Source organism: Dendrobates tinctorius, unplaced genomic scaffold (genome assembly GCF_039654945.1).
Source record: "Dendrobates tinctorius isolate UK_male_01 unplaced genomic scaffold, ASM3965494v1 ptg000261l, whole genome shotgun sequence".
In the NCBI taxonomy this organism is placed as follows: Eukaryota; Metazoa; Chordata; class Amphibia; order Anura; family Dendrobatidae; genus Dendrobates; species Dendrobates tinctorius.
In genome coordinates this window covers 921,536-948,441 of record NW_027361928.1, presented here as the reverse complement: position 1 = coordinate 948,441, position 26,906 = coordinate 921,536, and the positions used below count along the sequence as shown (strand labels likewise).

At 51.4% G+C, this 26,906-nt stretch overlaps 2 protein-coding genes across 4 annotated transcripts in view; one reads left to right on the top strand and one right to left on the bottom strand.

Annotated features, from left to right (window-relative positions):
- APEH (acylaminoacyl-peptide hydrolase) overlaps window positions 1–3,969 on the top strand; it is a 53,641-nt gene extending 49,672 nt beyond the window's left edge. The window contains exons 17-22 of one of the 2 annotated variants that reach the window (XM_073558883.1): window positions 886–966; window positions 1,054–1,142; window positions 1,216–1,406; window positions 1,480–1,582; window positions 3,365–3,471; window positions 3,545–3,969. In XM_073558883.1, the coding sequence (XP_073414984.1) occupies window positions 886–966; window positions 1,054–1,142; window positions 1,216–1,406; window positions 1,480–1,582; window positions 3,365–3,471; window positions 3,545–3,650 (677 nt within the window). In that variant the 3' untranslated portion in view covers window positions 3,651–3,969. Of the gene's footprint in view, window positions 1–885; window positions 967–1,053; window positions 1,143–1,215; window positions 1,407–1,479; window positions 1,583–3,364; window positions 3,472–3,544 lie in introns of those variants that run through there. The other variant, XM_073558884.1, reaches the window with a different exon arrangement.
- Window positions 3,970–4,515: 546 nt separating this feature from the next.
- Window positions 4,516–26,906, bottom strand: part of MST1 (macrophage stimulating 1) — a 45,771-nt gene continuing 23,380 nt past the window's right edge. For both annotated transcript variants that reach the window (XM_073558886.1, XM_073558885.1), the window contains exons 11-19: window positions 15,263–15,362; window positions 15,062–15,186; window positions 7,467–7,499; window positions 6,755–6,866; window positions 6,597–6,674; window positions 6,354–6,500; window positions 6,079–6,185; window positions 4,996–5,141; window positions 4,516–4,917 (exon numbers count right to left, since the gene is read on the bottom strand). In XM_073558886.1, coding sequence (XP_073414987.1) covers window positions 4,756–4,917; window positions 4,996–5,141; window positions 6,079–6,185; window positions 6,354–6,500; window positions 6,597–6,674; window positions 6,755–6,866; window positions 7,467–7,499; window positions 15,062–15,186; window positions 15,263–15,362 — 1,010 coding nt within the window. In that variant the 3' untranslated portion in view covers window positions 4,516–4,755. The remainder of the gene's footprint in view (window positions 4,918–4,995; window positions 5,142–6,078; window positions 6,186–6,353; window positions 6,501–6,596; window positions 6,675–6,754; window positions 6,867–7,466; window positions 7,500–15,061; window positions 15,187–15,262; window positions 15,363–26,906) is intronic.

Genomic DNA, 26,906 nt, shown 5'->3' with positions numbered 1-26,906 from the left:
GGTCCTCTCACCTCAGGGGAGCAGCCTCTGTATCTGGGGGTTTCTGTCTCACGCTGTCTTCTCCCTACAGGGTTCCACCCTCATTACATGGGTCCTCTCACCTCAGGGGAGCAGCCTCTGTATCTGGGGGTCTCTGTCTCACGCTGTCTCCTCCCTACAGGGGGTCCACCCTCATTACCTGGGTCCTCTCACCTCAGGGGAGCAGCCTCTGTATCTGGGGGTCTCTGTCTCACGCTGTCTTCTCCCTACAGGGGTCCACCCTCATTACCTTGGTCCTCTCACCTCGGGGGGAGCAGCCTCTGTATCTGGGTGTCTCTGTCTCACGCTGTCTCCTTCCTACAGGGGTCCACCCTCATTACCTGGGTCCTCTCCCCTCGGGGGAGCAGCCTCTGTATCTGGGGGTCTCTGTCTCATGCTGTCTTCTCCCTACAGGGGGTCCACCCTCATTACCTGGGTCCTCTCACCTCAGGGGAGCAGCCTCTGTATCTGGGGGTCTCTGTCTCACGCTGTCTCCTTCCTACAGGGGTCCACCCTCATTACCTGGGTCCTCTCCCCTCGGGGGAGCAGCCTCTGTATCTGGGGGTCTCTGTCTCACGCTGTCTTCTCCCTACAGGGGGTCCACCCTCATTACCTGGGTCCTCTCCCCTCGGGGGAGCAGCCTCTGTATCTGGGGATCTCTGTCTCACGCTGTCTTCTCCCTACAGGGGTCCACCCTCATTACCTGGGTCCTCTCCCCTCGGGGGAGCAGCCTCTGTATCTGGGGGTCTCTGTCTCACGCTGTCTCCTCCCTACAGGGGGTCCACCCTCATTACCTGGGTCCTCTCCCCTCAGGGGAGCAGCCTCTGTATCTGGGGGTCTCTGTCTCATGCTGTCTTCTCCCTACAGGGGGTCCACAGCTCACTTTCGTCAGTGAGTGGATTCTGATCCCGGCCATGCTGTGTAAGATGGGCTTCGCTGTGCTGCTAGGTGAGAGGGGGCCGGTGTGGGTCTGTTCTGCCTCCTACGTGTCCCGCAGCCCCCCGCTGACCTTTCCCTTCTGTCTGTGGGTTGCAGTGAATTACAGGGGGTCTTTAGGCTTTGGACAGGATAGTGTCATGTCGATCCTGGGGAAGGTGGGAGATCAGGATGTGAAGGACGTGCAGGTAGGGGGTTTTCCTGGTGGGATAGGAGGGTGCTCTATATTAAGCATTCCTGATCACAGCGCATCTCCCCCAGACGGCGGTGCTGCAGGTCCTACAGTCCGAGCCCATTCATCCCCACAAGGTGGCGCTGTGCGGCGGTTCACATGGAGGTTTCCTTTCCTGCCATCTGATTGGACAGTACCCGGACTTCTACAAAGCCTGCGTGGTCCGGAACCCAGTGACCAACATCCCTGCAATGATCGGATCTACGGACATACCAGACTGGTGAGCGCTGCTCCGCTTGTCCAGAACCTCACATAGTTCTGCTTGTGAATGAAGCCCGGCGTTTGCCTTCCAGGTGTTACGTGGAGTCCGGTCTGGCCTTCTCCTACGAGGCGCTCCCACAGGCCCAGCACTGGGGAGACATGTTGAATAAATCCCCCATAATTTACGTCTCTAAGGTACATGATGAGTTTAGTATCTGAGCAGAAGTGTGTGCCCCGGAGCTGCTCTTCCCAAACCGCTGTGCAGTGTCAGAGATTTCTGCTCTTCTGTCTCAGATCTCGGGTCGTTAGTGGGTTGGAATGTTGGGGGCTACGGTCCTGAGGACCCGGTCTGGTGTTGAAGCCATGTTCCTCTAGTCTACATAGGTGGGGGCCTCATCTGCCCGGAAAGGCTCTTATGTACAGATGGGGGGGGTCTCATGTGACGGGACGGGCTCTTATGTACAGGCAGGGGGTCTCATGTGACGGGACGGGCTCTTATGTACAGGCAGGGGGTGTCGTGTAACGGGACGGGCTCTTATGTACAGATGGGGGGGTCTCGTGTGACGGGACAGGCTCTTATGTACAGGCAGGGGGTCTCGTGACGGGACGGGCTCTTATGTACAGGCAGGGGGTGTCGTGTAACGGGACGGGCTCTTATGTACAGGCAGGGGGTCTCATGTGACGGGCTCTTATGTACAGGCAGGGGGTCTCGTGACGGGACGGGCTCTTATGTACAGGCAGGGGGTCTCGTGACGGGACGGGCTCTTATGTACAGGCAGGGGGTGTCGTGTAACGGGACGGGCTCTTATGTACAGGCAGGGGGTCTCGTGTGACGGGACAGGCTCTTATGTACAGGCAGGGGGTCTCGTGACGGGACGGGCTCTTATGTACAGGCAGGGGGTGTCGTGTAACGGGACGGGCTCTTATGTACAGGCAGGGGGTGTCGTGTAACGGGACGGGCTCTTATGTACAGGCAGGGGGTCTCATGTGACGGGCTCTTATGTACAGGCAGGGGGTCTCGTGACGGGACGGGCTCTTATGTACAGGCAGGGGGTCTCGTGACGGGACGGGCTCTTATGTACAGGCGGGGGGTGTCGTGTAACGGGACGGGCTCTTATGTACAGATGGGGGGTCTCGTATGACAGGGGGCTCTTATGTACAGGCAGGGGGTCTCGTGTGACGGGACAGGCTCTTATGTACAGGCAGGGGGTCTCATGTGACGGGCTCTTATGTACATGCAGGGGGTCTCATGTGACGGGCTCTTATGTACAGGCAGGGGGTCTCGTGACGGGACGGGCTCTTATGTACAGGCAGGGGGTCTCGTGACGGGACGGGCTCTTATGTACAGGCGGGGGGTGTCGTGTAACGGGACGGGCTCTTATGTACAGATGGGGGGTCTCGTATGACGGGGGCTCTTATGTACAGGCAGGGGGTCTCGTGTGACGGGACAGGCTCTTATGTACAGGCAGGGGGTCTCGTGACGGGACGGGCTCTTATGTACAGGCGGGGGGTTTCGTGTGACAGGGCGGGCTCTTATGTACAGATGGGGGGTCTCGTGTGACGGGACGGGCTCTTATGTACAGGCAGGGGGTGTCGTGTGACAGGGGGTCTCTTATGTACAGGCAGGGGGTCTCGTGTGACGGGCTCTTATGTACAGACAGGGGGTCTCAGGACGGGCTCTTATGTACAGGCAGGGGGTCTCATGTGAAGGGACGGGCTCTTCTGTACAGGCAGGGGGTCTCATGTGACGGGGGGGCTCTTATGACCAGACGGAGGGTTCTTCGGTACAGGCAGGGGGCTCTTATGACCAGATAGGGGCTCTTCTGAACGGGCGGTGGGCTTCCTCTGACTATAGCTGCAGCATTAGGACGTTGCTGTCATGAAAGGCCGGAGCTTTCCTCCTCCACATTGGGGGTCCCGGAGAGCTCAGGTCTTGGGTCTTTTGTGTTTGGTCACTGACCACTGTCCTGCCCTCAGGTGAAGACCCCCGTGCTGTTGATGCTGGGAGCTGAGGACCACAGGGTCCCGAATACTCAGGGCCTGGAGTATTATAAAGCCCTGAGAGCTCACGGGGTGGAGGCGCGGTAGGTATTGCCCCCCACCCTCCATACACTGCTGTAAATACTCTGTGCTGCTCTGACCACTCTTCTCCTGTAGGTTACTCTGGTATCCCGGAAACAACCACTCGTTGGACAAGGTGGACGCGGAATCTGACAGCTTCATGAATATCGCGCTGTGGATCGTGAAGCATCTGGAAGGATGAACCCCCAGTGTCTGTAGGGGGGAGGGGATCGTCCAGCACATTCACAGTTAACATGTTAATTAATGCACTGCCAGAGCAAGCCCCCTATACAAGCCCTGCAACCAGCGACTGCTGCAGAACTACAACTCCCAGCAGGTTTGTACCCTGCAGTGGAAACACGTGATTGTGCTTTGTCAGAGCGTTACCACATGGGGCAAAGGCAAAATCTGATCACTCGTCCTCCACCACACGCCGTCACCTTCAAGCACTTTGCTCTGGTTTTATCTCACTTTCTGTTAATTTTTTCCTAGCTTTTCTACAATAAAATCTTTACAGTGCAGCGCCGCGTCCGATCCATCCCAGCGACGGGGGGTGACAGCCGCGTCCGATCCGTGACAGCCGCTTCCGATCCATCCCAGCGACGGGACGCGACAGCCGCGTCCAATCCATCCCAGCGACGGGGCGTGACAGCCGCGTCCGATCCATCCCAGCGACGGGGGTGACAGCCGCGTCCGATCCATCCCAGCGACGGGGGGTGACAGCCGCGTCCGATCCATCCCAGCGACGGGGGGTGACAGCCGCGCCCGATCCATCCCAGCGACGGAGGGTGACAGCCGCGTCCGATCCATCCCAGCGACGGAGGGTGACAGCCGCGTCCGATCCATCCCAGCGACGGGGGGGTGACAGCCTCGTCTAATCCAACCCCGTGACTGGGACAGCCGTTTCTTATCTGTCCCAGCAATGGGGGGGGGGGGCGCGACAGCTGCGTCCAGCCTCAGTCACGGGGGCGACAGCCTCTCTGGGGGGCTGTTGCTGCGTCCAGCCTCAGTGACGGGGCGACAGCCTCTCTGGGCACCGTTGCTCCATATGATGGACAGTGACGCCATTTTTTTTTTTTTTTTACTTTTCTGGATTTTATTGTAATGATAAAATACATGGCTTCTTCCCGATATATAAAACAGATGATGATGATGATGATGGTGCATATAATGGGGGCGACAACCCCAACCTGCGGCTCAACGTGATGAAGCCCCCACTGTACACAGAGCCAGAATCATTACTAAAACCCCATTGTCCTCCCCTGTGATGTCCAGTCCTGTTGGTGGTCCGGGGGGAGCGCAGGCCCTCAGATCATCTTCATCACCTTATTGATCCAGTCCACGTAGAGGGAGACCCTGGTGAATACGCCGGGGACATTGATCTTCCCACATCCGCGGGCCGGTATGATGACCCCCTCCAGCACCCAGCAGTCATGTGTCAGGCAGGCGAGCGGACCCCCATAGTCCCCCTGGAAGTGAAGACAGTGGAGGATGACAGGGTTCGGTACTCAGGGTTGGGTTGTTCGGTTCCCAGCAGGGTCACTCACCTCACAAGCCCCCCGCTCCGTCGGCATGGGCTTGGTACAGATCTCCTGGTCCAGCACCAGTGTCCGGCTCTTACTGTACGTGTTACACTCATCATTACTCATCACCGTGAAGTCCGCCACCTTCAGTACGCCCTCGTGGCCGGTGCCTGCGGGGGAGGAGACAGGCGGGTCAGACCTGCCCCCCAGAGACGGGTGACCGGCAGGAGGAAGAGTCAGACCCCCTCTACCCACCCACCATAGAGGAGCAACCCACCTCACCAAAGCAGGGGTCAGACCCACCCACCATAGATGAACGACCCACCGGAGGAGGGGTCAGGGCGACCCACTATAGATGGGCGACCCACCTCACTGGAGGAGGGGTCAGACCGATTCACCATAGTTAGGCGACTCACCTCACTGGAGGAGGGGTCAGACCCACCAACCATAGAGGAGCGACCCACCACTGGAGGAGGGGTCAGACCGATTCACCATAGTTAGGCGACTCACCTCACTGGAGGAGGGGTCAGACCCACCAACCATAGAGGAGCGACCCACCACTGGAGGAGGGGTCAGACCGACCCACCATAGAGGAGCGACTCACCAATGGAGGAGGGGTCAGACGGACCCACCATAGAGGAGCGACCCACCACTGGAGGAGGGGTCAGACCGACCCACCATAGAGGAGCGACTCACCACTGGAGGAGGGGTCAGACCAACCCACCATAGAGGAGCGACCCACCACTGGAGGAGGGGTCAGACCGACCCACCATAGAGGAGCGACCCACCTCACTGGAGGAGGGGTCAGACCGACCCACCATAGAGGAGCGACTCACCACTGGAGGAGGGGTCAGACCAACCCACCATAGAGGAGCGACCCACCACTGGAGGAGGGGTCAGACCGACCCACCATAGAGGAGCGACCCACCTCACTGGAGGAGGGGTCAGACCGACCCACCATAGAGAAGCGACCCACCTCACTGGAGGAGGCGTCAGACCCCTTTCCACATGCAGCTGTACAGGGGAACATCCCACAACCACATGAGCTGCTCATCACTTGTGCCCGTCTACTGCTGACATGACTGGCGGCGTTCTGCCAGCACTTACCTCGGGTGTCGCCCCAGCCGGCGATCTCACACTTGGTCTCTGGAGGGACAATGTAGCGCTCCGGAGGGAGGCAGATGAGGGCCACTCGGGTATTCAGGGTCACCGGTCTAAGGAGGAAGGAGACTTAGTGAGAAGGACTTCTGACCAGGGTCGATGACGGCCACGAGGTGAGGCCACGCCCCTCCTGACATCACTTCCTACTCCTGCGTGCTCTGGCGCCTGTGCAGGTCACATGACCTTCGCTGCTGTACACTGCGTCCACGCGCATTTCTCACCTCTCCAGCTTTAACATGACGAGACTAGAGGCGGCTGGGCCGCACATGATCTTGCTGAAGCCCACAGACTGCAGGTTGGGGTCACTGGCTGTGGGGTTAGTGAAGAGCGTGCCCACCATGGCGCGGTACCCGGAGAGATCCGCGTCACTGCGGAGATACAAGCACAATGTTCTAGAACGTTCTGTGTGGGGGAGGGGAGCGCCCCACATCATGCACAGAGGGAACCCCACGACCCAGTCTCACCAGGAGGAGAAGCACTGTCGGGTGCTGATCACCCAGTCCTCCTTCACCAGGGACCCCCCGCAGAAGTGCTCGCCCTGCCTGCGGACACAAAGGCACACGGAGGGGTTAATGCTCTCAGCCTGCCACCGAGTCTGTGCCGCCCTGGGCCCGGGCCTCACCTGTTCCGTAAGCTGACGGTCCACGGCGAGTTCCCTTTGGTGCCGCCCACTATGCGCCCCTTCTGCACCAGGCGGTCCAGCCTCTTACCGCAGGAATCAAAGGTGATGTTTTCTGCAAGAGCAAAACCCCGAGAGGTAGCGATGGCCGACACAAGAACAGTGGCCTCCGTAGCAGAACACAACAGGGGGAACAGAGAACATGCCGAGGAACGGGACGACTGCGGGAGAAGGCGAGGACATGGAGGCCACAGAAGGGGCGGGGCCATATGGCCAGTGGACTATTGGAATGGGAGGGGCCATATGGCTAGTGGACTATTGGAAGGGGCGGAGTCATAAGGCCAGTGGACTATTGGAAGGAGCGGGGTCATGACCACTGGACTATGGGAAGGGGCGGGGCCATATGGCCAGTGGACTATGGGAAGGGGCGGGGCCATATGGCCAGTGGACTATGGGAAGGGGAGGTGTCATATGGTTAGTGGACTATGGGAAGGGGCTGGGTCATATGGCTGGTGGACTATTGGAAGGGGCAGGGTCATATGACCAGTGGACTATGGGAAGGGGCGGGGCCATATGGCCAGTGGACTATGGGAAGGGGCGGGGTCATATGGCCAGTGGACTATTGGAAGGGGCGGGGCCATATGGCTAGTGGACTATTGGAAGGGGTGGGGTCATATGGCCAGTGGGCTATGGGAAGGGGCGGGGCACATCCTACCTGCTTCTTTAAGGCTGAGAGGCGGCTCTCCCTCTGCAAGGAGAAATCAGAATCAACATGAAAAGATCCCGGGCCTGCAGCAGATGTATGTCACATCTCCTCCAGTCACCTCCAGAGCTTCTGCTGTTTCAGCAGGTCTTATCCTCCAGTCACTTCCAGAGCTGCAGTCACTATTCTACTGTTACCTCAGGTCTTATCCTCCACTCACCTCCAGAGCTGCAGTCACTATTCTGTTGTTACATCGTGTCTTATCCTCCAGTCACTTCCAGAGCTGCAGTCACTATTCTGCTGTTACATCAGGTCTCATCCTCCAGTCACCTCCAGAGCTGCATAACTATTCTGCTGTTACATCATGTATTATCCTCCAGTCACCTCCAGAGCTGCACTCACTATTCTGCTGTTACATCAGGTCTCATCCTCCGGTCATCTCCAGAGCTGCACTCACTATTCTGCTGTTACATCATTATCCTCCAGTCACCTACAGAGCTGCACTCACTATTCTGCTGTTACATTGCGTCTTATCCTCCAGTCACCTCCAAAGCTGCAGTCACTATTCTGCTGTTACATCAGGTCTCATCCTCCAGTGTTATGAGCTCATTTTCTCCTTCACCTTTGATGTCCGATGAACTCCCTCTGCTGGTGAAAGGAGGTAGTGAAATCGAGTTGGATGGGAAAAACCTGTCATCTGAACAGGTGGCGTGTGATTGGACATCCGGAATCTCTGAGTGGATATAAGGCCGCCGCCGACGCCCTGCTGGGTTGCTGGTGAACCTCTCTGCTCTGAGCTCTGGCCTCCACTTTAGTCCTGTCTACTAAAGCTAAGTTTTTGCTCTGCTATTGTTCTATGAGATTTTGTCTGGTTTTCTTAGTGTTTGTGTTCAGCCAGCCCTGGTTGGGACTGGCTGAACTCCATTTTTGTCTCTGATCAGTTGATCTCTTTGCTCTGTTTTCAGAATATACCTGAGTGCTGACATAGTGATTTTGAAGTCTAGTGACTTCAGGGCTTTTTCTATCAGACGTGTTGGACATTATTTTTGGCAGGGTTTTTGCGTGATTGCAGACAGTTGCTTTTCTTTCCTGTCCTCTCTAGTTAGTTTGGGCCCCATCGTTTGCTCAGCCTGTCTTTCTGTCTGTGTTTGTGTTTTCATCTGTTTTCACCGTCAATACATGTTGGGGGCTGTCTATTGCTTTCGGGTCTGCTCTGGGGCAGTTTAGATTTCCCCTTTCTTTCTTTAGGTTTATTTAGTTCTCCGGCTGTGAAGAGGCTACCAACCTCTCCGGTTTTCTGGACTTAGCTTGTATTTTTGTTTTTTCCTCCTCCAGTGACTCATTCATAACAGAATCACCAGCCATACCGCAGATTCTAGGGTACTCAATAGCAGGAAAGAATTGGAAAAAAAAAAGTGTCAGAATTTTTTTTTGTGTATATTTTTTCCTCTTTTTCTCTGGGGCCGTAGGAGGAATTTTCTTAATGGAGATGAAGCAACTGTCTGATCGTGTGGAGCAGCTTTCTGCTGAAGTGCAGGGAATTTCCGCCTATCTCGCTCATTCACATGCTGCTGAACCAAAGAGCCCTACTCCTGATGTGTTTTTTGGGGATCGGTCTAAATTTTTGAATTTTAAGAATAATTGTAAATTATTTCTTGCCTTGAAGCCTAGCTCATCGGGGAGCTCTGTGCAGCAGGTTAATATTGTCATCTCCTTGCTGCGCGGCGATCCCCAGGATTGGGCGTTTTCTTTGAAACCTGAAAATCCTATTCTGAATAATGTGAACGCATTTTTTCAAGCCTTGGGGTTGCTGTATGATGAACCTAATGCTATTGATCAGGCTGACAAAGCCCTATTGGCATTGAGCCAGGGTCAGGTGTTGTGAGTTCATTTTCCCCTTCTTCACTGAGGTCTGGGGAACTCCCTATTCTGGTAAAGGAAGGTAATGAGCCTGATTATCAGGCACCTGAGTCTAATGAGGATGACTGGCTGAGTGGAGTCACTGACTGGATATAAGGCTGCCGACGCCCTCCTGCCCTGCGGGTGATTTCTCTGTGGACTTCTAGGACACCAGTCTGATTCCTGCTTCCCTAAGCTAAGTTTCTGCTTTGCCTGTTTGCATTTATGTTTTTGTGTTTGTTTTCCTTGCTTTTCTGGATTCTGCCATTCCCTGCTGGGATGAGCTGAATCTCCTTTTGCCGGTTGCTCTGTCTTCAGAATATTCCTGAGTACTGACATAGCTTTTTTGAAGCCTAGCGTCTTCAGGGCCTTTTTCACTGTCAGTCTGTTGGCTCTTATTTTCATAGGGTTTTTCACGGATTGCAGACAGCAGCCTTCCTGTCCTTTCCTATCTAGGTAGTTTTGGGCCCCGTCTTTGCTCAGTCTATCTTTCTGTCTGTGTTAGTGTTTTCATCTTGCTTCACCGTCATTATATGTTGGGGGCTGCCTATTGCTTTGGGGTCTGCTCTGGGGCAGTTTAGATTTCCCCTTTCTTTAGGCCTATTTAATTCTCCAGCTGTGATCGAGGGGTCTAGGGCATCGTAGGAACCCCCCACGGCTACTGTTAGTTGTTGTGATAGGATCAGGGGTCTGCAATCCGATAGCTGCCAACCTCTCTGGTTTTCTGGACTTAGCTAGCATTTTTGTTTTTGCCTCCTACGGTGACTCAATCATAACAGTCAGGATTCTGCAGAGTTGTACTGTCAAAAATTCCGAAAGTGGGCGGTCCTTACTACCTGGAATGATGGTGCCTTGGCAGCTCTCTTTCCGAAGGGTTTGTCAGAAACCGTAAAAGATACTATGGTGGGGATTTCCTGTTCCCTCTGGTCTTGACGATTCTATGTCCTTAGCCATTCAGGTTGATTGACGTTTACGTGAACACAAAACTACACGAGAAATGTTGCCACCTGTTGAACAAATGTCTGAACCTATGCAATGTGATAAGAGTTTTGTCTAGGGTGCAACGTCAGGAGTTCAGAAGGCGTAATAAGCTGTGTTTTTTCTGTGGAGATGCCTCTCATATGATTTCTGTCTGCCCTAAACGAGAGAAACGTTTTGCACACACATTTGCTGTGGGTGGTGTTCAACCTAAGTTTCTTCTGGCAATTACTCTGATCTGCTCCCTGTCCACATTTTCCGCTAAGGCTTTTGTGGATTCGGGAGCAGCGCTAAACCTAATGGACTTGGATTTTGCTAAACGTTGTGGATTTCCGATGACACCTCTGCAGACGCCTATCCCTTTGAGGGGTATTGATGCTTCTCCTTTGGCGAAGAATAAACCTCAGTTTTGGACCCAGGTGGTAATGCGGGTCGCCCCAGACCATCAAGAAAATTGCAGATTTTTGGTGTTGCATAATTTGCATGATACCATTGTTCTGGGGTTCCCCTGGTTGCAAGCTCATAATCCAGTTTTGGATTAGAAATCTGTGTCTGTGGTGAGTTGGGGTTGTCGGTGTGCCCTTAGTGACACTCCTGTTTTCTCCACCTCTCCCAAGTCGCATGATGTTCCTGACTATTTGGCTGACTTTTATGATGTATTTAGTGAGAATGAGTCTGCATCTTTGCCTCCTCATAGGAGTTATGACTGTGCAATTGAACTGAGCCCGGGGTGTAAATTTCCCAAGGGTCGACTTTTTAATTTATCTGTACCCGAGCATGAGGCTATGCGGTCCTATATTAAGGAGTTGTTGGAGAAGGGTCATATTAGACCATCCTCTTCACCCTTAGGTGCCGGTTTTTTTTTCGTGGCCAAGAAAGATGGTTCATTAAGGCCTTGTATTGACTATCGTTCCCTCAACAAAATTACTGTTAAATATCAGTATCCGTTACCCCTGATTTCTGATTTATTCTCCAGAGTTAGAGGTGCTTGCTGGTTTACCAAGCTTGACCTCAGGGGGGCATATAATCTTATTCGCATTAAGCATGTGGATGAATGGAAGACGGCGTTTAATACTCCGGAGGGACATTTTGAGTACCTGGTGATGCCTTTTGGGCTCACTAATGCCCCTTCTGTCTTCCAGTGCTTCATGAACGATATTTTCCGGGATTTTGTGGATAAATTTTTGATCATCTATCTGGATGATATTTTGATCTTTTCCAGGGATTGGGATTCTCATGTGGAACATGTTCGGACTGTGTTCCGGATTTTGAGGGAGAATTCCCTGTATGTTAAGGGATCGAAATGCCTTTTTGGGGTACAGAGGATTTCATTTTTGGGATTTATTTTGTCTCCGTCAACTATTGAAATGGACCCGGCCAAGGTACAGGCCATTTATGATTGGGTTCAGCCCACTTCTTTGAAGGCCCTCCAAAAGTTTTTGTGTTTTGCTAATTTTCATTGTAAATTTATAGCTAATTTTTCTGGTATTGCCAAGCCATTGACTGATCTGACTAAGAAGGGTGCTGATGTGCTGAATTGGTCTCCAGAGGCTGTTTCTTCCTTTCAGGAGCTGAAGCGAAGATTCACTTCTGCTCAGGTTTTGCGTTCCAGGTAGAGGTGGACGCCTCTGAGATTGGTGCAGGAGCTGTTTTGTCCCAAAAAGATCCTGTAACATCTAAAATGAATCCCTGTGCTTTCTTTTCCCGAAAGTTCTCCCCATCCGAACGCAACTATGACGTGGGGAATCGGGAACTGTTAGCCATGAAATGGGCATTTGAGGAGTGGAGACATTGGTTGGAGGGAGCTAAACATCAAGTCGTGGTCCTCACCGATCACAAGAATTTGATTTACCTGGAGTCGGCCAAACGCTTGAATCCTAGACAGGCTAGGTGGGCCTTGTTTATCACACGTTTTGATTTTGTGGTCTCTTTTCTTCCTGGCACTAAGAATGTCAAGGCTGACGCCCTCTCTAGGAGTTTCTTTGCTGATTCTCCTATTGTGACCAAGCCTGCTACCATCTTAGGTGAGGGGGTAGTTCTTTCTGCCATCTCGCCCGATTTGAGACGTGCTCTGGAAGAGTTTCAGGAGGACAAACCTGAGCGTTGTCCGATTGGAAAATTGTATGTTCCTGACCAGTGGAGGAAGAGAGTGATGTCTGAAGTTCATTGCTCCGTATTGGCTGGTCATCCAGGTAATTTTGGTACTAGAGATTTGGTGAGTCGGTCTTTTTGGTGGCCCGCCTTGTCTCGTGATATCTGGAATTTTGTGCAGTCCTGTGGGACTTGCTCCCGGTCTAAACCTTGTTCTCGCTCTAGTGGGTTGTTGATGCCTTTGCCGGTGCCCAGGAGGCCATGGACCCATATTTCAATGGATTTTATTTCTGATATGCCTGTCTCTCAGAGAATGACTGTTATCTGGGTGATTTGTAATAGATTCTCTAAGATGGTTCATCTTGTACCACTCCCTAAGTTGCCATCTTCCGCTGAGTTGGTGCCCTTGTTTTTGCAACAGGTGGTTCGCTTACACGGGATTCCTGAGAACATTGTATCTGACAGAGGAGTTCAGTTTGTGTCTAGATTTTGGAGAACTTTCTGTTCCAAGCTGGGAATTCAGTTGTCCTTCTCCTCTGCATTTCACCCTCAGACCAATGGGCAGACGGAGAGAACAAACCAGACTTTGGAGTCGTATTTGAGATGTTTTATTTCTGCTGATCAGGATGATTGGGTTTCATTTTTGCCCTTGGCCGAATTTGCTTTAAATAATAGAGCTAGTTCTGCCACTTTGATGTCACCTTTTTTTGTGACTTTGGGTTTCATCCTCGATTCTCTTCAGGGCAGGTGGAGCCTTCTGCCTGCCCAGGTGTTGACACTGTGGTGGAGAGAATGCACCAGATCTGGGACCAAGTGGTGGATAAGTTGTCACTCTCCCAGGAAAAGGCCCAGCGGTTTTCCAACCGGCATAGGACCATTGGTCCCCAGTTTAAGGTGGGTGATATGGTTTGGTTATCATCAAAAAATATCGCTATTAAGGTGGCTTCTCCTAAGTTTAAACCTAGATTTATTGGACCTTACAAGATTTTGGAGATTCTTAATCCGGTCTCTTTTCGATTGGCTCTTCCTGTTACATTCAAGATCCATAACGTGTTTCATAAGTCTCTGTTGAAGAGGTTTGTTGAGCCAGTAGTTCCTGTGGTGGCACCTCCAGACCCTATATTGGTTGAAGGTAACATGGAATATGAGGTTGAGAAGATACTGGATTTTCATCTGGCTAGACAGAGACTCCAGTATTTGGTTAAGTGGAAGGGTTATGGCCAGGAGGATAATTCTTGGGTCTCTGCATCCGATATTCATGCCGAAAGATTGGTTCGTGCTTTTCATCGGGCCCATCCTGATCGCCCTGGTGGCGTGGTAGAGGGTTTGGTGACCCCTCCTCAAGGGGGAGGTACTGTTATGAGCTCATTTTCTCCTTCACCTTTGATGTCCAATGAACTCCCTCTGCTGGTGAAAGGAGGTAGTGAAATTGATTTGGATGGGAAAAACCTGTCATCTGAACAGGTGGAGTGTGATTGGACATCCGGAATCTCTGAGTGGATATAAGGCCGCCGACACCCTGCTGGGTTGCTGGTGATCCTCTCTGCTCTGTGCTCTGGCCTCCAGTTTAGTCCTGTCTACTAAAGCTAAGTTTTTGCTCTGCTATTGTTCCATGAGATTTTGTCTGTTTACTTAGTGTTTGTATTCAGCCAGCCCTGGTTGGGACTGGCTGAGTTCCATTTTTGTCTCTGATCAGTTGATCTCTTTGCTCTGTTTTCAGAATATACCTGAGTGCTGATATAGTGATTTTGAAGTCTAGCGACTTCAGGGCCTTTTCTATCAGACGTGTTGGACATTATTTTTGGCAGGGTTTTTGCGTGATTGCAGACAGCAGCTTTTCTGTCCTTCCCTATCTAGTTAGTGAGGGCCCCATCGTTTGCTCTGCCTGTCTTTCTGTGTTTGTGTTTTCACCGTCATTATATGTTGGGGGCTGTCTATTGCTTTGGGGTCTGCTCTGGGGCAGTTTAGATTTCCCCTTTCTTTCTTTAGGTTTATTTAGTTCTCCGGCTGTGAACGAGGTGTCTAGGACCACCGTAGGAACACCCCACAGCTACTGTTAGTTGTTGTGAATAGGATCAGGGGTCTGCAATCCGCTAGCTACAAACCTCTCCGGTTTTCTGGACTTAGCTTGTATTTTTGTTTTTTCCTCCTCCGGTGACTCATTCATAACACTCCAGTCACCTCCAGAGCTGCAGTCACTATTCTGCTGTTACATTAGGTCTCATCCTCCAGACACCTCCAGAGCTGCAGTCACTATTCTGCTGTTACATCGTGTCTCATCCTCCAGAGCTGCACTCACTATTCTGCTGTTACATCGTGTCTTATCCTCCAGTCACCTCCAGAGCTGCAGTCACTATTCTGCTGTTACATCGTGTCTCATCCTCCAGTCACCTCCAGAGCTGCAATCATTATTCTTATTCTGCTGTTACATCAGGTCTCATCCTCCAGTCACCTCCAGAGCTGCAGTCACTATTCTGCTGTTACATCGTGTCTTATCCTCCAGTCACCTCCAGAGCTGCAGTCACTATTCTGCTGTTACATCGCGTCTCATCCTCCAGAGCTGCGGTCACTATGTCCTTCCTCCCCTGTGGGCTGGCTCGGGTTGTGGGGCCCCTTTGTGCCGCCATGTGTATCCTTACCACAAGGTGTGATGGCGCAGTAGTCGAAGGGCGTGTTGGGGTCCTTGGTGTAGCACCAGGGGCCATGGCTGTCGGCGTCTGGGTTCCGGCAGTAGTTCTCCTGGAGGGAGTCGCCTGCGGAGAATCTGCGGGGAGAGGAGCGAGTGGCGCATGATATGACTGCTCTGCAGGACGCGGCGCGGAGGCGCACAGCCCACGTACAGTAGCTCGTTGGACACCTCGCTCCAGTTGCGACACGGGATCCCCTTCCGCGTCCTGTTGGCGTTTCCGTTGTAAGTCTCACCGTTCCCAAAGAAACATCCTGTGCACAAAGAAAGTCAGAGGGTCGTCTGCTCCGAGACACTGTAACAAACCTCCAGCTGTGAGATCTGTGCAGCGGCTGCGTTCAGCTCAGGGGCCGTCTGCTCCGAGACACTGTAACAAACCTCCAGCTGTGTGAGATCTGTGCAGCGGCTGCGTTCAGCTCAGGTGCCGTCTGCTCCGAGACACTGTAACAAACCTCCAGCTGTGTGAGATCTGTGTGGCAGCTGCGTTCAGCTCAGGGGCCGTCTGCTCCGAGACACTGTAACAAACCTCCAGCTTTGTGAGATCTGTGTGGCAGCTGCGTTCAGCTCAGGGGCCGTCTGCTCCGAGACACTGTAACAAACCTCCAGCTGTGAGATCTGTGCAGATGCTGCGTTCAGCTCAGGGGCCGTCTGCTCCGAGACATTGGAGAGGGATAAAATGTAACTTTTATTTCACAAATATAAAATCTGAGAAGCGCAAGGTGCTCAAATAGACAACAACAAGAAAAACACCACCCGGTCTCCACCGCGCCCGTCCACTAGTTCTTGAGTGACCGCGTCCTCTGCCAGACACTCTGACCCGGGGCTGAGTCGCTGCCTCCCAGCACTGGGGAGAGAAGTTCTGTTTCACACCTGTGCTGCGGCAGGTGTTAGGAGGAGTGGGCCTGCGGCTTGTACTGACACTGTGACCACGGCAGGATCCCTCTCCGCAGGGACCGACACTAACAGACGGGGATCTGAGGCGGAGGAGGTTTCTCAGATCGAGCATTTCTACAGAAAAGATTCGCTCCCTCCTATAACGCTGCTTATAAGGAACTGACAAAAACACAAAGATCAGATCTCGCCCTGGTGGGAAGCTCAAAGCTTGGACACCTAGATCAGAGCTGGAATAGTCCCACCTCACCTGAGAAGAACTCTGGCACCGGGTTATAGGTAGAAGCGCCCAGGCCTGATAGCAAAGTGGGAAAGAGGCGACCGAGAGCTCATAGTAACATAGTAAGGCCGAAAAAAGCCCTGTGTCCGTCCAGTTCAGCCTATATTCCGTCAGAATAAATCCCCAGATCTCCGTCCTTCTAAAGAACCTAAACACAGTCAGATACAATATTGTTACGCTCCAGGAAGACATCCAGGCCTCTCCTGAACCCCTCGGCTGAGTTCGCCATCACCACCTCCTCAGGCAGGGAATTCCAGATTCTCACTGCCCTAACAGTAAAGAATCCTCTTCTATGTTGGTGGAGAATCCTTCTCCCCTCCAGACGCAGAGAATGCCCCCTTGTGACCGTCACCTTCCTTGGTATAAACAGATCCTCAGAGAGATATTTGTATTGTCCCCTTATATACTTATACATGGTTATTAGATCGCCCCTCAGTCGTCTTTTTTCTAGACTAAATAATCCTAATTTTGCTAATCTCTCAGGGTATTGTAGTTCCCCCATCCCCTTTATTAATTTTGTTGCCCTCCTTTGTACCCTCTCTAGTTCCATTATATCCTTCCTGAGCACCGGTGCCCAAAACTGTACACAGTCCTCCATGTGCGGTCTAACCAGGGATTTGTACAGAGGCAGTATAATGCTCTCATCATGTGTATCCAGACCTCTTTTAATGCCCCCCATGATCCTGTTTGCCTTGGCAGCTGCTGCCTGGCACTGGCTGCTCCAGGTAAGTTTATCAGTAATTATGATCCCCAAGTCCTTCTCCAGGTCAGATTTACCCAGTGGTTTCCCGTTCAGTGTGTAATGGTGATATTGACTCCTTCTTCCCATGTGTATAACCTTACATTTATCATTGTTATACCCCATCCGCCACCTTTCGGCCCAAGTTCCCAACTTATCCAGATCCATCTGTAGCAGAATACTATCTTCTCTTGTATTGACTGCTTTATATAGTTGTGTATCATCTGCAAATATCGATATTTTACTGTGTAAACCTTCTACCAGATCGTTAATAAATATGAAGATCAGAGGTCCCAACACCGACCCCTGCAGTCCCCACTGGTCACAGCGACCCAGTTAGAGAATATCCCATTTATAACCCCCCTCTGCTTTCTATCACTCAGCCAGTTACTTACCCATTACACACATTCTCCCCCAGACCCGGCATTCTCATTTTGTGTACCAACCTCTTGTGTGGCACGGGATCAAACGCTTTGGAAAAATCAAGATATACCACATCCAATGACTCACCTTGGTCCAGTCTATAGCTGACCTCTCCATAAAAGCTGATTAGATTGGTGTGACAGGAGCGATTCCTCATAAACCCATGCTGATATGGCGTTACCCAGTTATTCTCAGTGAGATCATCCAGAATAACGTCCCTCAGAAACCCTTCACATATCTCACCAACCATAGAGGATAGACTTACTGGCCTATAATTTCCAGGTCACTTTTAGAGCCCTTTTTGAATATTGGTACCACATTTGCTATGCGCCAGTCCTGTGGAACAGACCCCGTCACTATAGAGTCCCTAAATATAAGAAATAATGGTTTGTCTATTCCATTCCTTAGTTCTCTTAGTACTCGTGGGTGTATGCCATCCGGAGCCGGGGATTTATCTATTGTAATCTTATGTAGCCGGTTTCACACCTCTTTTTGGGTTAGATTGGTGACCCTTAATATCGGGTTTTCTTGGTCTCTCGGCATTTCATTTTCCACCGTGAATACCGTGGAGAAGAAGGTGGGTAATATATTCGCTTTTTCCTCGTCATCTACAACCATTCTTCCCTCACAGTTTTATAAGGCTCCTACACTGTCACTCATGATTCTGTTACTATTGATATAGGTGAAGAACAGCTTGGGATTAGTGTTACTCTCCTTTGTGCTCCTCTGTTTCCTTTTTGGCAGCTTTAATTAGTTTTTTCCCCCTATAGTTCTTAGATCCTCAGCGGGGCAGTCCTGCTTTAGTAGTGTCAATGCTTTCTTGTTACTGGTGATCGCCCCTCTTACTTCTGTGTTTGGCCACATTGGGTTTTTCCTATTTCTGGTCCTTTTATTCCCACAAGGTATAAACCGCTTTATTTTGTGGGTGAACAGATGGAGATCTTTTATTGTCTCAAAACAGTCCTAAGCCCCCGTCACACACAGCAAGACCGCTAGCGAGATCGCGGCTGAGTCACAAATATCTAAAGGGCTGTCACATTGTAGAAGGATCAACTTTATTCTCATTTGCTCAAGGAAAGACTAGAAGCAATGGGATGAAGCTGAATGGGAGGAGACACAGATTAGATATTAGAAAAAACTTTTTGACTGAGTGATCAATGAGTGGAACAGGCTGCCACGAGAGGTGGTGAGTTCTCCTTCAATGGAAGTCTTCACACAGAGGCTGGACAGACATCTGACTGGGATGATTTAGTGAATCCTGCTTTGAGCAGGGGGTTGGACACGAGGACCCCGGGGTCCCTTCCAACGATTCTATGATTCTATGACACGGAGACAAGATCCAGATATCAGAGAGGCCGCGGTGGCAATGAAAGGTCACCACAGAGGGATTTATTAGATCTCAGTTACCCTCTAAGGAGCCGAAAAAACACCCACAATGCCCCATAGAGCCTCAGGAACTTCACCTCTCAGCACGACCGCTAACGGACATGTGTGTCCTTAGCAAAGGGTGATCCTTCGTTCCCACCACTGACTATGGGCGCCGTCACACAGCGACGCACCAGCGATCCCGACAACGATATAACCTTGTCAGGATCGCTGGTGAGCTGCCAAACAGCGTAGAAACCCGCTGTGCACCTTGGTTACCAGCTCCCTGCACCAGCGCGCTGGTATCTAAGGTACACAGCGGGTATCTAAGCTCTCGCGCCCTTAGTTACCCACATTTACATTGGAAACCAGCATCCAGCTCGCTGATCGCAGCTCTCCCGCCTGTCACACGCAGCGATGCGCACTGTCCAGCGGGAGACCAACGATCAAAAAACGGCCCAGGCCGCTCGGGCACGATCAGCGATTACCGGCGGGGGCCGGTCGCTGATCCCCGTCACACACAGCGATCTCGCTGCGGCGTCACAAACTTGTGACTCAGCCGCGATCTCGCTAGCGGTCTTGCTGTGTGTGACGGGGGCTTAGGACTGTTTTGAGACAATAACAGATCTCCATCTGTTCACCCACAAACTAAAGTGGTGGAAACATTCTGTGAGAGAGGACAGAAAGGCATCTACTGAGCATCGATGACGGCCTCCTGGCAGATGTACGGGTTTTATACCACCTGGGGGATTTGAATCCCGATGATGGAGGAGATGGTCTGTTCACCAACCTCAAAAACAGAAGTACACAGATGCCGCCCCACATGGGAGACTGGAGGTCAGCTGATGTCTTCGTGACTCTAGTCTCCAATGATCTGATGAAATTAAGTCAACTCTCACAATCTCTCTAAGGAATCCTTGGAAGGACGGCAGGGCTATAATCAGGCGCTCTGATAAAGGGGGGTGTGGTGGTGACGAACATATCGCCATGTGCACCCGAATACTGGGAGATGGTGACAGTGATGAAATAACAGCTAATGACCCCACTGGGAGAATCGTAGCAATCTTGCGAATTTGATTAATGAGGGTTCTGATGCCGGGGTCATCGACACGAATGAGAGGGATTTCCTTCTCCCAGCACACCCTGTGATGGCAACATTCTATTGCCTTCCAAAAATCCACAAGGGAGTTAACCCCTTAAAGGGGAGACCGATTGTGGCATGCATAAATAGCAGAACACAGAATTTGGGTCTTTACCTTGATCAGGTACTTAGACCATTTGTTCTCTCCCTTAATTCGTACGTGCGTGACACTACTCACTTTCTCGGAAAATTGGATGGTATTTGTCTAGAAACGGACATGATATTGGGGAGTATAGCCGTGGAAACACTGTACTCCTCAATCCCCCATGAAGCAGGCTTAAAAGTCGTGGATAGCTACTTACAAACGAGGGGTCGACAATAGCAGAGACACGACGACTTTGTGATCAAAGCTCTTGAATTTTTCCTCCACAATAACGTTTTCTTGTTTGACAAGTTCTTCCACCAGCTCATGGGCACAGCAATGGGGAGCCCTTGTGCCCCTACCTATGCTAATTTGATCCTGGGCTGGTGGGAGGAGAATGTCGCTTTTCACAACAAGTCAAATGACCTGGGCGACAGAATAGTGCTATGGTTACTCTATATCGATGACGTGTTTGTCATATGGAGAGGCATGGAAGCAGACTTTGAGATGTTTGTGAGCGGACTGAATGACATTCCAATAGGACTACATTTCACTCATGAAGCCAGTAAATGTAACCTGGCGTTCCTTGACATCCTAGTCCAGAAAGGCGAGAACGGCGAGATAATTACCAAAAATTACCGTAAACCAACTGCCACAAACTCCCTTCTTAGATGGGAAAGCGGTCGTCCTAAATCTCTAAAACAAAAAGGCATTCCGAAGGGACAATATTTAAGAATCCGAAGGAATTGCTCAGATATGACCAACTTTAAAGAGCAGGCACACGATCTAAAAGAAAGGTTCCTGGAAAGAGGATACTCAAGTAACATCTTGACAGAAGCATATAAGGCTTCTCTGACAAAACATCGTAGGGACTTACTAAACCCCATACCATCAAAGACTGAGAGTAATGTGTCAAGGTTCATTACAAAATTCTCAAACGGGGCGAAAGAAGTCAGAGAAACTTTGGAGCGCCACTGGTCGATCCTACGCATGGACATGGATGTCAGGGACACGATTGGTCCTGTCCCTCAGGTCACCTTTCGTAGAGGTAGATCACTCATGGATAGACTAGTCCACAGTCACTTCCAGAACCCCAAAAGTTGCACATGGTTGGGATCACATCCGACAGGGTGTTTTAGATGCGGCAAATACAAAGCCTGTGTATCTATCTCACCCGGGAAAACTTTCAAGAGTAACAACCCTGCAAAGATCTACTCTATTAGACAGTTTATTAACTGTGAGAGTGCAGGTGTGGTGCACAACGCGCCATGGGAATGTTGCATGGAGTACACAGGGAAGACGGAGAGAGAGTCCCGCAGGAGAAGACGAGAGCACTTACGAGATATTGTAGATGAAAGGGACACCTCTGCAGCTAATCATGAGAACAAGCACCATCAGGGCGACCCCACGATAATCACGTCCAACCCACCCATACGTGGCGGCAACTGGGACCAAATGATCCTTCAAAAAGAGACTAAATGGATCTTTTGGCTGCAAACTATACATCCAAAGGGCCTTAATGACCAACTTTCCTTTGTTTCTTTTATCTAGTGCAGGGTTTAACAGGGCCACTAGAGAGGGACAGCCGCCGCTGAGCCTTTTGCGCAGGTTTCTAGGGTGCCAACCTCCGCGGTAGGCAGGGAACAGTTAAACTAGCGGCAACCCTAGGGAATTGGTAGGAACTCTCCTTTTCACCCTTCGGTGTTCCTTGTGCCCATCCTGCCCGACAAAGTCAGTCGTTCAAAGCACGTTATGAGGTGTATAAAAACTGTCCTTCATCTACTAGGGTTCCATAAGTCTGTATAAATTTACATCTAAATCGCTTGACGGAGTGTGTCATTTTCAAAAGATGCATATGTCGAGAATCCCCAAGAGAAATCCACAAAAGTCACCTGTGATCAGGTCCCTGTAGATGGTGAGTGGTCAATAATCCAGGAGGCAAACCGAGTGCGTTGTTCTGTCAGCAACACTTTGCTAGACTACAGACTGATGAAGGATGATGGGATGTGTGTGATCAGATACCCCGTTATGGACGCAGCAGAGTGCAGCGCTTGTAATGGGATGTGTGTGATCAGATATCCCCTGAATGCCCCCGTTATGGACGCAGCAGAGTTCAGCGCTTGTAATGGGATGTGTGTGATCAGATATCCCCTGAATGCCCCCGTTATGGACGCAGCAGAGTTCAGCGCTTGTAATGGGATGTGTGTGATCAGATATCCCCTGAATGCCCCCGTTATGGACGCAGCAGAGTTCAGCGCTTGTAATGGGATGTGTGTGATCAGATACCCCCTGAATGCCCCCGTTATGGACGCAGCAGAGTTCAGCGCTTGTAATGAGATGTGTGTGATCAGATATCCCCTGAATGCCCCCGTTATGGACGCAGCAGAGTTCAGCGCTTGTAATGGGATGTGTGTGATCAGATATCCCCTGAATGCCTCCGTTATGGACGTAGCAGAGTTCAGCGCTTGTAATGAGATGTGTGTGATCAGATATCCCCTGAATGCCCCCGTTATGGACGCAGCAGAGTTCAGCGCTTGTAATGGGATGTGTGTGATCAGATACCCCCTGAATGCCTCCGTTATGGACGTAGCAGAGTTCAGCGCTTGTAATGAGATGTGTGTGATCAGATATCCCCTGAATGCCCCCGTTATGGACGCAGCAGAGTTCAGCGCTTGTAATGGGATGTGTGTGATCAGATATCCCCTGAATGCCTCCGTTATGGACGTAGCAGAGTTCAGCGCTTGTAATGGGATGTGTGTGATCAGATATCCCCTGAATGCCCCCGTTATGGACGCAGCAGAGTTCAGCGCTTGTAATGGGATGTGTGTGATCAGATATCCCCTGAATGCCCCCGTTATGGACGCAGCAGAGTTCAGCGCTTGTAATGGGATGTGTGTGATCAGATATCCCCTGAATGCCCCCGTTATGGACGCAGCAGAGTGCAGCGCTTGTAATGGGATGTGTGTGATCAGATATCCCCTGAATGCCCCCGTTATGGACGTAGCAGAGTTCAGCGCTTGTAATGGGATGTGTGTGATCAGATATCCCCTGAATGCCCCCGTTATGGACGCAGCAGAGTTCAGCGCTTGTAATGGGATGTGTGTGATCAGATATCCCCTGAATGCCCCCGTTATGGACGCAGCAGAGTTCAGCGCTTGTAATGGGATGTGTGTGATCAGATATCCCCTGAATGCCCCCGTTATGGACGCAGCAGAGTGCAGCGCTTGTAATGGGATGTGTGTGATCAGATATCCCCTGAATGCCCCCGTTATGGACGTAGCAGAGTTCAGCGCTTGTAATGGGATGTGTGTGATCAGATATCCCCTGAATGCCCCCGTTATGGACGCAGCAGAGTTCAGCGCTTGTAATGGGATGTGTGTGATCAGATATCCCCTGAATGCCCCCGTTATGGACGCAGCAGAGTTCAGCGCTTGTAATGGGATGTGTGTGATCAGATATCCCCTGAATGCCCCCGTTATGGACGCAGCAGAGTTCAGCGCTTGTAATGGGATGTGTGTGATCAGATATCCCCTGAATGCCCCCGTTATGGACGCAGCAGAGTGCAGCGCTTGTAATGGGATGTGTGTGATCAGATATCCCCTGAATGCCCCCGTTATGGACGTAGCAGAGTGCAGCGCTTGTAATGGGATGTGTGTGATCAGATATCCCCTGAATGCCCCCGTTATGGACGCAGCAGAGTTCAGCGCTTGTAATGGGATGTGTGTGATCAGATATCCCCTGAATGCCCCCGTTATGGACGCAGCAGAGTGCAGCGCTTGTAATGGGATGTGTGTGATCAGATATCCCCTGAATGCCCCCGTTATGGACGTAGCAGAGTTCAGCGCTTGTAATGGGATGTGTGTGATCAGATATCCCCTGAATGCCCCCGTTATGGACGCAGCAGAGTTCAGCGCTTGTAATGGGATGTGTGTGATCAGATATCCCCTGAATGCCCCCGTTATGGACGCAGCAGAGTTCAGCGCTTGTAATGGGATGTGTGTGATCAGATATCCCCTGAATGCCCCCGTTATGGACGCAGCAGAGTTCAGCGCTTGTAATGGGATGTGTGTGATCAGATATCCCCTGAATGCCCCCGTTATGGACGCAGCAGAGTGCAGCGCTTGTAATGGGATGTGTGTGATCAGATATCCCCTGAATGCCCCCGTTATGGACGTAGCAGAGTGCAGCGCTTGTAATGGGATGTGTGTGATCAGATATCCCCTGAATGCCCCCGTTATGGACGCAGCAGAGTTCAGCGCTTGTAATGGGATGTGTGTGATCAGATATCCCCTGAATGCCCCCGTTATGGACGCAGCAGAGTTCAGCGCTTGTAATGGGATGTGTGTGATCAGATATCCCCTGAATGCCCCCGTTATGGACGCAGCAGAGTTCAGCGCTTGTAATGGGATGTGTGTGATCAGATATCCCCTGAATGCCTCCGTTATGGACGCAGCAGAGTTCAGCGCTTGTAATGGGATGTGTGTGATCAGATATCCCCTGAATGCCTCCGTTATGGACGCAGCAGAGTTCAGCGCTTGTAATGGGATGTGTGTGATCAGATATCCCCTGAATGCCCCCGTTATGGACGCAGCAGAGTTCAGCGCTTGTAATGGGATGTGTGTGATCAGATATCCCCTGAATGCCTCCGTTATGGACGCAGCAGAGTTCAGCGCTTGTAATGGGATGTGTGTGATCAGATATCCCCTGAATGCCCCCGTTATGGACGCAGCAGAGTTCAGCGCTTGTAATGGGATGTGTGTGATCAGATACCCCCTGAATGCCTCCGTTATGGACGCAGCAGAGTTCAGCGCTTGTAATGGGATGTGTGTGATCAGATATCCCCTGAATGCCCCCGTTATGGACGCAGCAGAGTTCAGCGCTTGTAATGGGATGTGTGTGATCAGATACCCCCTGAATGCCCCGTTATGGACGCAGCAGAGTTCAGCGCTTGTAATGGGATGTGTGTGATCAGATATCCCCTGAATTCCCCCGTTATGGACGCAGCAGAGTTCAGCGCTTGTAATGGGATGTGTGTGATCAGATATCCCCTGAATGCCCCCGTTATGGACGTAGCAGAGTTCAGCGCTTGTAATGGGATGTGTGTGATCAGATACCCCCTGAATGCCCCCGTTATGGACGCAGCAGAGTTCAGCGCTTGTAATGGGATGTGTGTGATCAGATATCCCCTGAATGCCCCCGTTATGGACGCAGCAGAGTTCAGCGCTTGTAATGGGATGTGTGTGATCAGATATCCCCTGAATGCCCCCGTTATGGACGCAGCAGAGTTCAGCGCTTGTAATGGGATGTGTGTGATCAGATATCCCCTGAATGCCCCCGTTATGGACGCAGCAGAGTTCAGCGCTTGTAATGGGATGTGTGTGATCAGATACCCCCTGAATGCCTCCGTTATGGACGCAGCAGAGTTCAGCGCTTGTAATGGGATGTGTGTGATCAGATATCCCCTGAATGCCCCCGTTATGGACGCAGCAGAGTTCAGCGCTTGTAATGGGATGTGTGTGATCAGATATCCCCTGAATGCCCCCGTTATGGACGCAGCAGAGTTCAGCGCTTGTAATGGGATGTGTGTGATCAGATACCCCCTGAATGCCTCCGTTATGGACGCAGCAGAGTTCAGCGCTTGTAATGGGATGTGTGTGATCAGATATCCCCTGAATGACCCCGTTATGGACGCAGCAGAGTTCAGCGCTTGTAATGGGATGTGTGTGATCAGATATCCCCTGAATGACCCCGTTATGGACGCAGCAGAGTTCAGCGCTTGTAATGGGATGTGTGTGATCAGATACCCCCTGAATGCCTCCGTTATGGACGCAGCAGAGTTCAGCGCTTGTAATGGGATGTGTGTGATCAGATACCCCCTGAATGCCCCCGTTATGGACGCAGCAGAGTTCAGCGCTTGTAATGGGATGTGTGTGATCAGATACCCCCTGAATGCCCCCGTTATGGACGCAGCAGAGTTCAGCGCTTGTAATGGGATGTGTGTGATCAGATATCCCCTGAATGCCCCCGTTATGGACGCAGCAGAGTTCAGCGCTTGTAATGGGATGTGTGTGATCAGATACCCCCTGAATGCCCCCGTTATGGACGCAGCAGAGTTCAGCGCTTGTAATGAGATGTGTGTGATCAGATATCCCCTGAATGCCTCCGTTATGGACGCAGCAGAGTTCAGCGCTTGTAATGGGATGTGTGTGATCAGATATCCCCTGAATGCCCCCGTTATGGACGCAGCAGAGTTCAGCGCTTGTAATGGGATGTGTGTGATCAGATATCCCCTGAATGCCTCCGTTATGGACGCAGCAGAGTTCAGCGCTTGTAATGGGATGTGTGTGATCAGATATCCCCTGAATGCCCCCGTTATGGACGCAGCAGAGTTCAGCGCTTGTAATGGGATGTGTGTGATCAGATACCCCCTGAATGCCTCCGTTATGGACGCAGCAGAGTTCAGCGCTTGTAATGGGATGTGTGTGATCAGATGCCCCCTGAATGCCCCCGTTATGGACGCAGCAGAGTTCAGCGCTTGTAATGGGATGTGTGTGATCAGATATCCCCTGAATGCCCCCGTTATGGACGCAGCAGAGTTCAGCGCTTGTAATGGGATGTGTGTGATCAGATATCCCCTGAATGCCCCCGTTATGGACGCAGCAGAGTTCAGCGCTTGTAATGGGATGTGTGTGATCAGATACCCCCTGAATGCCTCCGTTATGGACGCAGCAGAGTTCAGCGCTTGTAATGGGATGTGTGTGATCAGATATCCCCTGAATGCCCCCGTTATGGACGCAGCAGAGTTCAGCGCTTGTAATGGGATGTGTGTGATCAGATATCCCCTGAATGCCCCGTTATGGACGCAGCAGAGTTCAGC